Source organism: Hemibagrus wyckioides, linkage group LG11 (assembly GCF_019097595.1).
Source record: "Hemibagrus wyckioides isolate EC202008001 linkage group LG11, SWU_Hwy_1.0, whole genome shotgun sequence".
In the NCBI taxonomy this organism is placed as follows: Eukaryota; Metazoa; Chordata; class Actinopteri; order Siluriformes; family Bagridae; genus Hemibagrus; species Hemibagrus wyckioides.
This window is the reverse complement of record NC_080720.1, coordinates 20,584,795-20,601,769: the sequence shown is the minus strand read 5'-3', so window position 1 is coordinate 20,601,769 and position 16,975 is coordinate 20,584,795. Positions and strand designations below refer to the sequence as shown.

The following is a 16,975-nucleotide window of genomic DNA, read 5'->3' as shown; positions in this document are numbered from 1 at the left end:
CCAGTTTATCTTGAAGGTGTTTACTAGAGCTCTGTACAGGCCACTCGAGTTCTTCCTCTCCGACTTCAGCAAACCATGTCTTCATGGACCTTATTTTGTACACAGGAGCAGTATCATGCCGGAACACGTTCAAGACCCTTAGATCCAGTGAAGGAATTTCACTGTGAATTTAATGTTAAGGCATACAAAAGAGGATAAATACTTCCTACTTTGTGGCAACAGCTTAGGGAAGAACTACATATTGGATTGGTGTGATGATTTCTTTGTAACTTTCCTCCTCCAATAAGTGTAGACATTTCTTGAATGGAAATTCAGGAGCCCTGACAGACTAATGAAAAGAGAAACAGCTGTGACAGCTCTTATCTGCACCTACTGATTACACTGCAACCGCCCTATACCAAAACCAGAATTGTTAAAGAGTACATCTGTTACACAGGACTAGATTGCCATAGCAGTGAACATGATAGTGGAACTTATATAATGGCTGCCTTAAGTTTACTGTCTTCTACACATTATGACTGTCAAATACATCTGCTGACCCTTGTTCCTATCTACAGGCAGCTAATAGAGGACAGTACACATGAGTGATAGACAACATGACTGGGTTTTCAAAAAAAAAAAAAAGAAAAAAGAATGCCTTTGCACTTTTACTCATATACTGCTATTTTTAGCATATCGCAACATAAGTATTCAAGTATTTTGAAGCATTCAAACTGATCCATGATCCCTGGTATACGATAAAAAGGCCCCACGCCTATTTATCACCATGATTTTTGTGTGACCATGCTTTAATGTCTTCATAGTGTACTATGGCTTGAATTCAGTACCTGGAGTTCGCCTGACTGTCGATGACCTCTTATCCGACAGTCAACAATTTTACTCCAATCATACCACAGAATGTTATGCCATTTCTCTCTGGGCCAAATGATGCGTTTAACCGATTCTGCACATGCTGTTTTTTTCAACAGTGGTCCATTACAGGAGCATCTTGCTGACAGCTTAGCTTCAATCAAACGTCTTCTTACTGTAATTCGTACTCACGGGTAATTTTGGATCATCTTCCTGGAGGTGATAATTGGCTGAATCTTTGTTTTAACAGTAGTTGCTCATGTTTCAAGTTTTCGTTGCCGTTTTAGCATCCTATCATTTGCTGCACTTCTTTATCTCTCTTCCCCTCTCCAATCAACTTTCTAATCAAACCAGTTGTTCCAAACTGGTTTATCGGGTTACTGATGTTGTACTGCTATTTAAAAAACAAAAACACACAACTGTACAGTGGACACAGGCTCACAGAAACTGAACAGCTAAACAAAAATAAAGCTGTCGCCTGGTCTGATGAATCTTGGATTCTGCTGTGGCATGAAGATGGTCGGTTCATAGCAACAGCTCAGGTTGGTGGCGTTATGGTGTGGGAAAAGTAAAACATTCATAGCTTCACAGACCCGATGTTATAACCTATATAATAAAGGATAAGTCATCTCAAACTGGATCCATAAAGATTAGAATGATTTCAATGTGCTCCAGCTGCCTCACCAGGCACCAGATCTAAATCCAAAAGAGCATCAAGAATCACAACACTTTTTATATTTGGCCCCTTTTTTTTATGGGACCAAAAGTAATTGAACATCATAACAATTATAAATAAAATCACTGTTTTTATACTTGGTTGCAAATTACTCACATGACTGAACTTACTGACTGAATTCCAGACCCCATAGACATCATCAGATGCTGGGCTTCTTCCCTGGTGATCTTCAGTTCCTACTTGTTCTTAGGGTTTTTTTTTTTTGCCTTCAGCATGCCTCCATAAGATGAGGTGGTATTCTTTGAATCATAAGCAGTTCTTCATGGCAAACTTTAATCAGGTTTCTTATTTTTGAGGCTTTCCAGTGGTTTACATCATGTGGTAATTTACTCTGTTGAATACTTCTCTTGATTGTTGACTTTGACACAGATACATCTACCTCATGGACATTTTCATCTAGTCAAACCTTTGTTTATACCATGGAAAAAATTCTTAAGGGTTTTTATTGATTTTACTGCATAATGAAGGTGCATTCTACTAACATGTATTGCTCTTTGGACTTCATATTGAGAGTTAAGACCAAATGCTGCTTTCGAAATCAACTTCAGAATTTTTTATCTGCTCACTTGTAAGTGAAATAATGTGGGAATAGCACAAATGCTGAGCAGCCAATTGTTCGATTTCATTTGTTTCATTTGTTCTCTATTTACTACACTATTCAACTACTTTGGATTAAAATCCCATAAATTAAAGCTGATTAAAGTCTGCACTCAAACAACTCCAACATATTGTGGTAGATAGCTAACATAATACAGCACTATCAGTATCCAAATATTTATGGACCTCACAGTAAATGCCACCAAAGAATGTTCAACACATTACGCAGACTTTTCGATTAAAATGCTGATCAGAGAAAGGTAGGCATTTTTAATATACTATTTTGGTCATGTCAAACTATATGATTAGGATTTTTTATGACCGACTAGACTGGCAATAAATGCTGGCAATAAAGTGTTAATTCTTAAGTATTCATTTAATTATAGAAATGTTCATTTACACATACAGGAAAAAAAGGTTTCATTTCTGTATTTTTCTCTTCTTGTTAAATGTGCTACCACAGGTCTCTATGCAAACACTCTGCTCATCCATTCACCATGCCACCGTGCAGAAAACTCAACAGCAAACAAAAAGAAATTTTAAAAGAATGCACAACAGAGCTACTTGTCACTCAAATATAGCCTCTCGCACACATTAAGCTGGACAGCAACAGTCAATGAGAAATAATTATATCTGTGCAGTTGGGATGAGGACATTCAACAAAACAACTCCAAGGAAGACTTGACTCTTCAGACCATGAGACTGTCCTTGAGGCAGTACACAACATTCGCAATCAAGAAAGCTGAAGGAATTTTCCCTGTCTAATCTCTATGGCAATCAAAGACGACCTCAGCTAGCTCTATGGCATTGATGATTTCCAACATATTGTGTTTACTTGGAGAAACAAACAAACAACCAACCAAAAAAACAGATAATCCCTTCAAACACTGCATAGATAATCAGTGATTTGAACTAAAAACATATACAATACAGAAAACAAAGTCTAAGCTTACATGTCAGTGACCTTCCCTTCATCAATCACCAGATGCATAGCAAGGAGAGCCATTTTGCCAAACGTTTCTTAGTGTAGCTGATCATCATCATCAAATGAAATTCCAATGATCTATTTATCACAACATGACAGTGAATGTGGACACAAAGCATCATCCACCTTGCATTTGTTTTCTGATGGCTTGTTTTACATGGTGACTTATACTGGGATACTACACACTGGTTTCAGCCAATGAAAACTGAAATAATCAGATTTACTGATTCTTACAAAGTTTAAATTTCATTTTAAATTATATAAATATGTGTGTAATGCATACACTGACATACTGAATACATCATGTTCTTTCATAGACTTGTGTAAACATGGTTTAGGCTAAGAATTATTTCCCTGTAAATATTAATTTGTTTGCATTTTATACATTAGGGTTTAATAAAGAAATGCCAGATATGAAAGAAGAAGAAGAAGAAGAAAAAAAAAAGTGTGCAGAGAGTTTGATAAATTTAATTTGTAAAAGTCTGTGGAACTGAAAATACCTAAATAATCAATAACAATGTGCTTCTGAAGACCCTTGCTTAAAAATGTTTTCAAGAAATTAATGCTGGAGCTAAACATTTATGCCATAATGGTGAGCTGCTAGGATTTGAACCACCACACAACCGCAAAAGCTCTCGGCCTTCGAAGGAAAATGAACATCACATGTGACCACAATGAAAAGATCACAGGGCCCAACAATATAATAACGATGCATTTGGGATCTGTAAAAATCTTCGTTTGTGAAATTTGCACAGAGGAATTGAGGGGCCTATTAAGCTTTACAGTTTTACACAGCTGTGTTTTTATATATTCAGAGGTTCAACAGTTCCATCTCCTGGCCTTTAACAAGCACTACTATTAAGTTTGTGCAAGTGATCCTAAAAGCTGTTTTAAACTTTTAGATGAACTGGTGAGATCTCCGATAATAACTCTGAAAAAAACAGACAAATGTCTAGCAGTTTAGAACGAATCAATATTTTTTTTTTTAAAAATGATGATTTTTTTTTAGTAAAATCATACGGCTCACAAAGTAAATTATAAAAACTTCTTGACAAGCAAAAGGTATTTTTCAATGGCTTTTTTCATCTCTTTTGTGCATGGTCCACACACAAGCTTACAAGCACACACTCTACCTGTCTCACACATTCTCTCTCTCTCTCTCTCTCTCTCTCTCCCTCTCTCACACACACACACACACCAGCTCACCTGACTATTGCAGCAACGTGACAATAAAAACAAAAATCTGTGTATTTGACTTTGAGGATTTCTAGCACTCATTTTAATTTAGCATTCACACATGCGTGTTGAAGATGGCTGAATATTGATTTAGATCCAAACAGCCTTGTCCATTTCTTAGGTTGTGTTGTAATGCAAGGGGAGAGTAGGGTTGTCAAGTCTTTATAAGAAATCTGTTGCTCCCCTGCGTAACCCCGCAGAAAAGGGGGATTCCAGAGTGACGGCTCCACTGAGCTGCCAGGTGGTGATGATTCTTGTCTCTTAAGACTGTCCAAAAGGGTAGGGCCCATGACAGCCCTGTGGAGGGAAAAAAAAAAAACAAACAAGCATGTTAGGCAAAGTATGCACAAATATATTCTGGTTTAATAATCAGTTGAATCCAGTCTGTCAGGAGAATGGCCAAATATTTCTGTGGCATGTAAAATGCCCATTAGGTATGAGGAGATACACTAAAGCTATGATACGGGACATATTCCAACAACACTGACAGGAGATGATAAAACACCCATTTCAAAAATTTAAGACATTTATTTATTAAGAACGATATAGAAAATCATAGCAATATCAATACAACTGATGTGACAAAATCAAATTCTGCCTAGGCTGCCTCAGCATTTGTGTGAAAATCAAACATGTTTATATAGGAAAATTAATAGCCAAAAGAAAATATATAGTGTATACTAATGTATACCATATTAAATAACATTTTTATACTGGTTATAATAAACATTTTTATGAACGTATTCCTTGCCAATTGGGATAAGACATTTTTCCCAATTCACCAGAATTAATTTATAGACACAGAATGAATTTCTGGGTACCAAGTTTCTGGTACTGCCAGCACAACACATGACCTGCTTCTGAGTCATTTTTAGACGAGAATGTGACTAAACTTGCATTTCAGTCGACGGTCAAGCCATTGACAATAGAAACTAGAGTGCACGTAAATATACACACGGCTGTTTATGATAACTACCCATCGGATAGTCATCCTGAAGCACTTATTTTCCCATGTTTGTTTTATGTATTGTTGTATTTAAAAGGGGAAAAAAAACAACAACTTCCAACAGTTTTTAGGCTGATGGTATCTTAAGTCTGTGACCTATTGAACCAGTGTTAATGTATTCATTGATAGAGACTTCAAAGCACTCTTGTAAATCGCTCTGGATAACAGCATCTGCCAAATTCCAGGAATGTAAATGTGAATGTAAATCTATGCAATGGATCTGCTGTGAATTTGTCACACTCTGTATGATACAACCTTTACTGCTGCTGCCTATTGTTCAAGAAGAAAGAGAGTAGCAGATATTCTAGCCATAATTTTGTATAAAAAAAATCTCTCACAATCCTATATCATGAGCCATGATTTGATTCTGTAGGTTGCCCTGTTTCTGCTTTGAAAAGGATGTAAGGGAGGAAGAGAGTGGGCCTTGATTGAACAATAAGCAATACAGTTAAAGATGAGCTACAGCTCGCACAGACCTAAATAATGCAACTTCACAGACCTAAATAATGCAGCCAAGAGTTTAAATAGATCTTATATTGAGTTGTATTGGATTTCTCCCAGTTTGTTTTTGCATGTGGCCATATTTGTTTTTTAAATTTGTCTCTTTGAGAGGAAAAAGACAGTTAACCACAAGGCAGTAAAACTGCAGGAAAAATAATAGCTTTATGGACTCACACACACATAGTAACAGCTCCATATCTGCAAATGCCTGGCTGCTTGCCAGAAATATTTGTACACAGAACGATTAGAAACTGCAGGGTTTGATAAGCACCTTTGCTTCAGTGCATTTTGCAATAAGAAAAGTAATTCAATCGGGTGTGATGGGACTGAAAAAAAAAACTTGACAGGACACTGCATCCCCAGTTATTTTCGATCAATTACATAGCATCTACTGTTATAAGGTTATAATATACATTGGTGCAGCTCAACTTTGAGAGACGTTTTGTGAAGTAATACAACAAAGAGTGTATCAGCATTCACAGAAATACAACATACAAAGCACATCTTTAGGGAAAAAAAAATCTTTCGTTAAAATCGCTTGCTACACTGGCACCTCCTTTTACTTTAAACGGCAGTTCAGAAAAGAGTTGGTTATGCAGTCACTTAAGGTGTATCATTGTGCGTTAGGGTGTGTCATTCAGTAACATGTTTGGAATGAAAATTACTCAGAGCTGCTTAATCCCCAGAATGACGGTGCGAAAAAAGGTTTCTCTTGAACAACACTATCTTGTCCTCCATAACACGAAATATTAAGCGTGGCAGCTTGTGATATTTTCATTACCAGCAAAGACTAGTTTGACAGAATGCGACGGTGCGAACAAGCTAAACGTATTAGTAATCCTAATGCTCTTTTCTCATACTTTTAAGGACCTGTGAAGTTTTGCTAAACACCATAAATAAACAACTATACACACACACCTCTCGCATTAAATATTTCAGCAATTTGTTCTACAGTCACTCTTCTGTGGGATCACACCATGATCCCCACTTCACCCTCATTTGTTTATATTCATACACACAACACTATATATCAGGGACATATTCATATATTTAACTTGAAATAGGAAGAAAATAAAATGTGTGCTCAAGAATTAATGCATACTAATTTTTAATCAAATATACCTTGTTGTTTGAAATGTTAAGCTCTGCTTACTGAATATTTGATCAAACAATGACAGTTTGCCAGAGAATTTCTGCAGAACTGCCCTTCCAGAAAACTGAAGAATCCCTTATTGTATACCCATGACATGGGAGAATGCACCTATATAATATATATAATTCAACTGTTGTTTGGTGTTTCCATTTGCTGCCATGCTCAGTAACATGGAGTCACCGTTTCATTCAACAACAAAATGTCGTGGTCCAATGGTCTAGTGGCGCAAGTTTCTATGAATCACCCAAACCATGTATGAATACAACACACACCCCGTTTACTGATCATGGAAAGACGTGGAAGAAGCTTTGAATTTTACAAAACTACCTTTTCTGGAGGGGTTTAAGAAAGTACATTTGAAAAAATAACTGTGCTGGTTCCAGTTAGCCGCATATGAGAGCAAAAGAGATGTTGCTCTCTGGTATGGTGCAGATGTTCAATAAGGCCTATACATTTATCACAGCCTTAGATTTAGATAAGGTTATTCAATGCCTTCAATTCAAGATCTGTCAAAACCAAATTTGTTGTTAATTATTTACATGAACAGAGAAACATATTTAAAATAAAAATATGGTTTTGAGTTTGTGTGATAGGAAGAACCCCCTCCCGCAACAATGTACTTACCTGGCTGTAAGTCACTACTGATAAGTTGTTTTGTAGACCATTTGGCGTAATATTTACAGAATTGTGAGACAGTCCATTTTGATCTTGCTGTATGGAGTCCAGAGGGGCCACCCAGGGGCCTCTGGTGTCTTTTAGGTTATCTTCATTGGCGTCTTGCTTGTTCTTCTGTGGTGAGGCAAAGGGGTTGAAGTCTCCCTCAACGTTGCGGTGCGGCTGAGTGTTGAACTCGGTCTCGAAGGAGGACAGCTGTTGTGTGACCCCAAGCAAACCACCAACCTCTACGCTCAGGATCACCCAGATCACATCTACAGAACAATTCAGAAAACACAAGGAGTCATTCCTATTGCTGGACAGAAATACACTAAATTGGCAGTTTATTAGTAACAGCTGCATTGTAGTGTTCTGCTCCTCCTCCTTTTCGCTGTATCAACATTGTGCTACAGGTTCTACAAATTGGAAGGCTGCAGAATTGCATGCACCACTGAAACAGTAAAAAAAATCCTGCATGTAAAGCCTTTCCCAAGCTAGAAGTGTCCATTCAACTGTGGATAAACTGTAGACATAAAGGGACTAGACCAACAAAAATGCTGAAATACATGATGCCGTTTGGATATTCAAGTGGTCGCTGGCCTGTACTGGTTACACTGGACAGCAGGATACTCAGGATACTCATTTTCTGAGTGAAATTCTGATCTGTCCATTAGCAAGATGCAAAAGGAACCGGGATTCAACTGACCAGGCAACTTTGTTCACTCCTCAGTGGTCCTGTGCCCACAGAATAAGGCTATACTATTCTACGAAGGCATAAGGCTCTTTCTGTACAATACAAGCTATTTTTGTCCACAGAATCACTGATCACTGGCTCAAATGAAAATAACTGATGCTAGAAACGCTAGCCTGTCAGATATTTGCAACATCCTGGAGTCATGCGACATGTAACTGGGTAGAATATTTGCAAAGGAGGAGTATATAGCGATTAAACTTGGGCTGAAACAACGAATCAATTAAATTGATAATAATCGATAATGAAAATTGTCGTCAACAAATGACATTATCGATTAGTCGGCCGGCGGACGTCACCATGCATTCAATCATAGCGTTGTTACAGACGCACATTGGAAGCATGTCAAATAAAAGTGTGCGACCCAAGTCCTCCAAGACATGGGAGCATCTCAGAGCGAAATGTTGTAACTTGCAAACTTTGAAGCGGAGCTTCAGTGGCACGGAAACACGACAATGATGAACGAGCACATAAAACAGAAGCCTGCGGGAATCACAGATGAAGGCGAAACTTCAGTACAAGAAGTTTAATGCAGATTTGTCATGTGCCATATTTGTGTGCTTAATGTGTTGGTCATTCATACAGAACGCGTTTTATTCCTAATTCCTTTTCCATTATTTTTCAATGAATGTGATATACGAATGTGTTTGACCGCTGCGCTCGCATCTTTTGCAGCCCCTCGCGTGTCTCATGTTAAAATGATTTCAACTTTTCCAAGTAGTGCAACTTATCAATGTCACTCACAGTACATTGGATCAATCAGAAGGCCCCAGAGGTGGGGCAAGTGTTGCAAGCTTCGTTTACAGTAGCAGGTTGTCATGGCAATTTAATGGCACATCCTGAGAACTTGACATTCTGTACTGCGCTTTTTAACCCATTCCTAAACACTGCGTCTTACATTTGGAGACGAAAACATGCCTTCTGGGTGAATGCTTAATCTGCATGCTTACAGTGTCCGGTGTTTATTGTGTAAGAGCGCTGCGTTACTCCTCATTCACAATAAAGATGATTTTGTAGTGCAAGACCGTTAAGTACCGTCAAATTAACGGTCTGATCAAAATAAACAAACAATATTTATAATAATTAAAAATAATGCAATGCAGAATTTCTGGAAGACTGAATGAATCATAACTCGGTAGTCTAGTAGTTCTGCCTCTTTAAGAAACACAAACAGTTTGTGGTATAAGTTTTAAAAGGTCAAAAGTTTTCTGCTTAAAAGCTGGAAAAAACATTGAGGTAGTGTAAAGTTTTAGTTTTATGTTCATAATTGTAACACCCAATGTGTAAATTTGAATTTGAAATAAAAATAAAAAGGTATTTAAAAATGTGTTTTTTATCCGATTCATCGATTAATTCAAAACAATAATCGCCCAATTACTCGATTTTGAAAATAATCGTTAGTTACAGCCCTAAATTAAACTGGAACCTCAGTGTATTTACTCCTGAAAGCTGTTTTATACCTAAATTGGTACTGGACTGGCAAACATTTTTAGGTGACTTCCCTTTCAAAAACTCCTAAATTCATAAACTATGTACTGTTCAGAAGTGACAAATCCTGACATCAAACTGTGTGAAACAGGTAAAACACAGGTACCTTCAAATGCACTTTAAAAAATCTAATCTTTAATCTTTGTGTTTTGTGATAGTCAAATGCCAAACATCATTTGTAAGGTCTTGGTAAGTAGTTTGTTCCTCAAGCTTGTGGACACAAGTTAAAACCCAAAACTTTAACCCGTTGCACTTACGTGTGCCACATCTCCATTTTTCTAGTGCATTTTGTTTCATTTGGTTAACTGCAGAATCTTTGCTGATACTAACTTAATATTTGTGATATATATATATTTTTTTTCTTCTTCTAAATGTTTATAATTATATGTACTCTAAATACTAGTAAAATATTATTGTTTGTAGTGTCTTTTTTTTTTTTTACACAAATATGTTTATATACATTTTTCTTAATATATTATATATTTGTTATATGACAATGCATAATTTATTAATTATTTATTAATATAAATTAATTCTACATTAACTGTTTAGAGATGTGCAAACTGTGAGATATATTATTCCATATACATTTTTATTGCTTTGAATGACTAAGTTTAAAAATGCTTCTTAACCAAAAAATATTTTTAAAGGATTTCTGTAATTTTTTATACCAAAAACCAAAATTGTAAAATTATCGGGAATGAGTTTAGTTTAAGGGACATCATTCAAACAGAAACTGCTTAAAAATACCCTCAGAGTATTTATTTAATATATAAAAAACTAAACCTGACAGCCATGGTATATTTTAATACTTATTTATTTTGCAAACTGCTTTAACAACAGAGAAAATGGCATTATGTTGAGTGCGTCTAAGTAAAATACACTATAAGGACTGACTTAGGTGTGCTGTGCCTCACCTCCGTAGAAGAGTCCAGTCGCTGTGCACATTCTCCACTGGCCCTGGTACATGCCTGGATTGGCTGGACTGTGCATCTGGACACTGACATCTGAGATTTCTTGTGGCTCCAGAGACCTCACCATCACCATATTCACGTGCCCAAACTGGTCTCCACCAATGTACTTCAGACAGACACCTGGAGGCCATGACTCTGATCCTACAGAATATAAGACATGTTTTAATATGAAAATTGTACTCCATGGCCAAGTGGACATTTGGACTAGTATCATTTGATAAATGTTTTGCTAGAATAGAATGGGGATGCTGCAGTGCAAATATAAAATGCACACTAAGCAGCTGAAACAGAACGGTGTTGCCACTTCAGTGGACAAGGCAAGAATGCTAAATGCACCTGTAGTGGAGAAATAATAAGGATGTACATCACTGAATGTCAAAGGATTGAAGGATTAACTGTACGAATGAGGGGGCAAAGATTGACTTTGTTGTAGCACATGTGAAACAGAATAGATTCTCCACTTGGTGCTGTGTTAATTTTGTGGGAGGTATTCTGAACAGCATTGAGAAAAATCCTTCTTTAATGTAGCCTCAGCTAGTTTAAAATGCAGCTGCACACATCCCTACCATCAGAGCACACTGTCCCAGGCGGATCCTGACAGTATACTGGCTGCCTACTAAGTTGACTACAAAATTCTAATTATGCTACTTCCAGCTCTTCCCAAAGACTATTAACTCAAAATGAACAAACAACATGACGAATATAATATAATAACTATATCATTATTAATATTTGCCATATAATAATGAGGTGGGGTTGAGGTTGGGTTTTAGTAACTAACGGCAAGCTTTAGAAGTTGTATCACAAAATGCTGCAGTCACCTAGTCCTGGTTAAATAATCTTATTAAATAAATTAAAAATGAAATAAAATAAAAATTAAACATAAACTAAAATGAACCAATCAGAAAGTTGGCAGAAGGACATCACCTTGAGCAGCTTTATTTTGTTGGTTACTGAGTAAAGAAATAATTTTAGATCGCAACAATCAATTCATTTGTTATTCAAATATTCTGATGAACATTAACCAATTCCAAAACTTAACAAGAATAAGAAACGCTCAAGACCTAATTTATTCCAAAGATTTATTAAAAATAAATAAAAATAAAGGAAAAAACATATCCGATAGCATACAAAGAAACAGCTTAAAATGGTAAACCTATACACATCCTATACCTCTAAACACGTCTATTGAACCTATTAACAGCAAACCGTACGTTTTCTTTCAACTCTCTACTCTTTTTTTGTTTTTGAAAACTACCCACAGCTTGGCGCTAAGCACATGTATATTGTGCCCAAAGATTTCATCCCAATAAAAACATCATTTATTCCTTAATCCGCTTAAGAACATGCCACGCTTCTAAGTTGGCACAGATCATGGGAGCGGGAGGAGAGAAAGAAAGCAAGGTAGGAGCAACATAAACATAAAACAAAGGGAGAAAAGTACCAGACAGAGCTGGTAAAATATACTCCTTTCCTATTAATGCTTAAATGAGATTGATTGCTAACTTCCAAACTGAAAGAAGCTGACAGACTGTGCTGCATCTCCGTACATACTGCAGTCTCATTCGAACTCTACATCATATGACCTAGTGCTGACTTGTTTTCATGCACTTTACAGCTACAGGAAAGCACGTAATTGTTTAATATCTAAATTTAATGATTAATTACCTGTTCCAACAAAAATATATTTACAATTACAACTAAGGAACTTCAACGACATAAGAAAAAAAAATGTAATTTTCAGATTTAAATGGGTTGTGTTTATCTCCCTCTCTCGCTGTATCTACACTGTATTAAACTAATAATCCATACAGACACATTCTCATATCTTACTCTAAACAAGAACTGAACTAAACACAAACATATTTTAATACTTTGTACCAGCAAGACTCTTCCATGATACATTATCCAATATGAGACAAATGACTGTCAATTTCACTTTCACAACTAGTCTGAATAGAAACAACAAAATTAGCTTGGCCAGTGCCCCCAACAGCATCAGTATTGTAGTACATTCTAAAACAAGAGGCCTACTTTCTTTCTAGGAAACAACAATTTTGCCGATTAAAAAATTTGTGTCAATATATTTTCATAACTAAGTGTCATATTTATTCACCACTCCCTGCCATTAACTCTAAAACAGCAACACACATACAATTAATGGGGACTACTGTGAACATGGCAGAGGTATGCCTTTGATAGTATGGTTAAGTTAAGTGTTTTACAGACATTAACACTGGTCAACTCACCTGATAATACTAACGTACCAAAGGCATTCAGTTAGCATGTCTCCTTTTCAGGTGCTCCCATAGATCAAGACACGTTTGCATAGACTACACTGGACCTTACTGTTACTCCAAAGATATTTTCATGTGGATTACCTGACCCTAGGGATTGTTTTTTTTCCCCATGTTTTCATTTGCATATAGCTAATTTGCTACAAGGATTGAAGAAACCTGATTGCACTCTAATACACTGGTGCCACACTGGGTTGAAAAAGGCAAAACAATGTCTGTGAATAAAATAGTCTATTTGTTAAATACAAATTACATAGTATAAATTTAAAATCATTTCAATTTAGCATTTTAAAATTAAAACATTTTAAACTCACATTTATTGAACATTTTCATTATGGATTTAGTTTACACACACAAAAAAAGCAAACGTTGCATTTTGCTATATTTACAGTTAGAAATAACTAGTATACTGCAGAAAGAAGCAAAACAGACAGAAAGACAGCGGAAAACTCTACTTCACACACATTATGATGTACAGTCCAAACCAATTCAAGCATTCTGGTGTATACATACACATTGAGGGTTAGAAGTAGTAGTTCATGTGAATTAACGAACATTAATAAAAAATAAATAAATACATGGCATAGGTCCTTTAATTGCAACTGGTGGGTAGTCTCTACTTATTATTTAAAAAAAATACACTCGTCAAATCATCCACAATCAGAAGAAACTCAATCAAAAGGAATATGAACCGAATACGATAATCATTTGATCTGTATTGACCCAGGCGCAGGAAGTGAACCATATATGCAGTGTATTTTGTACTGTATACCTTTGTCTGACCGGCAAGGTGCAAACAGGGCCATAGCACAAAGCTATGGAAATGTGATACCTTCTGAATAGCTGGACTAACAAACAAAGATGAATTAAACAAATTATTTACCTGACATACATACATAAATAAATAAATAAATAAATAAATAAATAAATAAATAAATAAATAAATAAATAAATAAATAAAAGCTTTACTAGTATGACCTTTTGGTTTGTTTAATTATGGGCAGTATGAAACTAAACCAAACCAAAAGTATTGATTTTTACTTTGATTCAGACATGGTAAAAGGACTAATAGGTTACTTTACCAGTACCTCAGGTCATGTGAGCCTGTCTTTTTTTTCCCCCCGATAGTATTTACAAAGAAAGCTTACACATACCTGTGTTCTGTATCCGCCACGTCTTAGTGAACTGTGTGTCAGGGGGCACGGACTCGCCCTCGCCGATCGTCACATCTTCTACAAAAGACATTGATGGTGTGTTGATATTCGGACTCTCAAAGTCATAATATGCTCCAATGGCTGCTTGAAGATTCCTGTTAAGAAAGAGAACATGGTCCTATTAACGAGGGAATTCAAAATCCATTCTAAACAATCCCTGTCCACAGATATACAGGTTACATGGAGTGTCCGGCAAAGAGGAATTGTACAACATCCAGTTGCTATTATGGTGGCGTTATAATGTATTACAGCTGGTACATAACAAGAAACTCAAATAGAATAGCCGAAAACAAGCTGTGATTATTGCGAAATTAAAAATATACAATCTGGAGTATTATGAGTAAGAGCACGGTGCGTTATGTAACTTGGTGCAAACCCTTTGACCCACCACAGGAGTTATCAAACTTAGCTCCAGTTAGCAAGCTAGTTATCAGTGAGCGACTTAAAGATGTCACTTACTGAGAACTAGAACATTTCTGTTCAGAAACATCAAAACTGTAATCGTGTGGGTTTTTAAGCCAGTTATATTTCACGTGACAAACTCGCAGATTATGTCACACAACAAAACACTGACTGAGTGTTAAATCGTGACTATGCGACCTAGCTGTCATGCTAACGAGCTAGCCAAGTTATGTTGGAAAGCTAATGTTAGCCGAGTTAGCAAATATGAGGCATCTGGCTAATGTTTTGCTCGCATAGTGAGAATAACAACACATGAGGCTTCACCGTAGTCATCGCCTTTTAAAGCACGGTTTGTTTACATTCTGCGTGAATTTTACATTTCACATGTATTCACATTTCGCCTCTACATTTTCTATTTTAACTTGGCTACAGCGATACTTGCTAGTCTAGTAGTACTTTTGAAGTAAAGTTAGCTTAGCCACTTCTGATGGCAAAACAAAAACCAAAACAAAACAAGGTTTACTTGCACGTTTAGACACACGTTTTGATCTAGTTTTATATATAACAGTGGATTTTGTCCACGGGATGAAAATGAATAATATCATAAAGCAGTGCTGTAAAAATAAGCAGGAGTGAGTTAGGCCCATGTGCCTCCTCGGACTCACCAGTTGGTCATGTCCAGGAAGAAGGCGCAGCCGGCCGGGTTCAGCTGAAAGCCCAGCAGCCTCTGGAACTCAGAGATCAGCACATCTTTATCCGTGGTGCCCATGCAACTAAACTTTTGCATGAGCTCCTGGTCCAGATCGACGTCCATGCCCTCCATGAGCAGGTGTCCCGGGGCAGCGGCGGGAGAACTTTTTAATTTAGTCCGAGGCCTGCTTCAATCATAACAACAACCACCGAGAGTCGACGGCGAGCCCTCAGTACGCATGGCTCAGGAAGATTGATGACGTCACCACGCACAACGTCAGCTGTTGCTATTCAAGCGCATGTTTCTGAGTGGGCGCACGCACGCACACACACACACATTCTTCTCGCCCCTCCATTATGGAGACATCTGAAAGATGCCATAGAATCCATGCATGAATCCATGTTTCACCTCTGAACCTTAATTGACTTATAGAGATATTACCAAGTGCATGAACCGTTTAATTATTGTGAATTTACTCTAAACAAATAATGACATAAAGCCCACAAGAAAATGGGTACCGCATATTTCCCTTTTAATGATATTTTTGTGAATCCACGATTATGAGTCATTCTACTGTGGGACTCTTGTGTTCCCCACTGCTGCCTATAAACCACGTTGGTGCTTTCAACAATCTTGCTTCTTTCTGTTTTCCTTGTAATAAACTTGTGTTGCAGCTGCAGCAGCAGTAAAAAGTGTCAAGTGTTGGGAATTTGAAGTGTGAAGGAATTGTGAAGGTATTGCATATGAATTGTGAATGTGTTGCAAAATCCATAGACAATGAGAAAAACTTACATGACTAGTCAACAGGGGTGTAATAATACACACTTCAATTTGATATGAAATACTGGTTTCTCGATATGACATAGTCAATTCACAAAAAAAAAGCATTACCCGAATATGAGCCATAGCTTTCCATTTTCAATGAATGAAATCATTCAATACCTCATGCCAGTGGAAGATGGTAGATAGCATGCTTTCCTCTGAGTGTGTTACACTGCCCTGAAATGCTGCATGAGCAACAGTTCCTAAAACACTGGGTGTTTTATTTGCATCCTCTGTATCCTTAGACATGTTTTAGCTTACCACATGTACTAATGTCTGCATGTCTGAATTTCCCAATTGCAGCCATCATTTCTTTGGTGAATCAGCAAGGAAAGGCTTACTGCAAGGAAAGTGGTGTGTGTGTGTGTGTGTGTTTAGAGTCAAGAATTGTATTGTCATTTCAACTGTATATAGCTGGCACAAAACAGTGAAATGAAACAATGCTCCTCCAGGACCATGGTGCTACATAAATTGTGTGTGTTTTAATCTAGTTTTAGAGACTGTGTGTGTGTGTGTGTGTGTGTGCACAGAGTGGACAACCCTGTACCTACAGTCTTTCTTTCATGCCTTGTGGAAACCAAAATAAACTGTGTTTGGACATACTGAACATATATAGATC

At 36.9% G+C, this 16,975-nt stretch overlaps 1 protein-coding gene across 1 annotated transcript; it reads right to left on the bottom strand.

Annotated features, from left to right (window-relative positions):
• Positions 1 to 2,539: 2,539 nt before the first annotated feature.
• Positions 2,540 to 15,788, bottom strand: ilrun (inflammation and lipid regulator with UBA-like and NBR1-like domains). Its single transcript, XM_058403424.1, has 5 exons — positions 15,509 to 15,788; positions 14,382 to 14,536; positions 10,874 to 11,071; positions 7,688 to 7,992; positions 2,540 to 4,700 (listed from the first exon to the last, which is right to left on the bottom strand). The coding sequence occupies exons 1-5, from the start codon at positions 15,664 to 15,666 to the stop codon at positions 4,665 to 4,667; spliced, it is 852 nt and encodes a 283-aa protein (XP_058259407.1). The 5' UTR covers positions 15,667 to 15,788; the 3' UTR covers positions 2,540 to 4,664.
• Positions 15,789 to 16,975: the final 1,187 nt, after the last annotated feature.

Excerpts from the sequence above, each read along its gene's own strand:
- ilrun (XM_058403424.1), bottom strand. The coding sequence starts at position 15,666 with ATGGAGGGCATGGACGTCGATCTGGACCAGGAGCTCATGCAAAAGTTT. Across the intron at positions 7,993-10,873 it reads GACTGGACTCTTCTACGGAG|ATGTGATCTGGGTGATCCTG; the intron begins GTGAGGCACAGC and ends ATTGTTCTGTAG. Across the intron at positions 4,701-7,687 it reads CAGTAGTGACTTACAGCCAG|GGCTGTCATGGGCCCTACCC; the intron begins GTAAGTACATTG and ends TTCCCTCCACAG.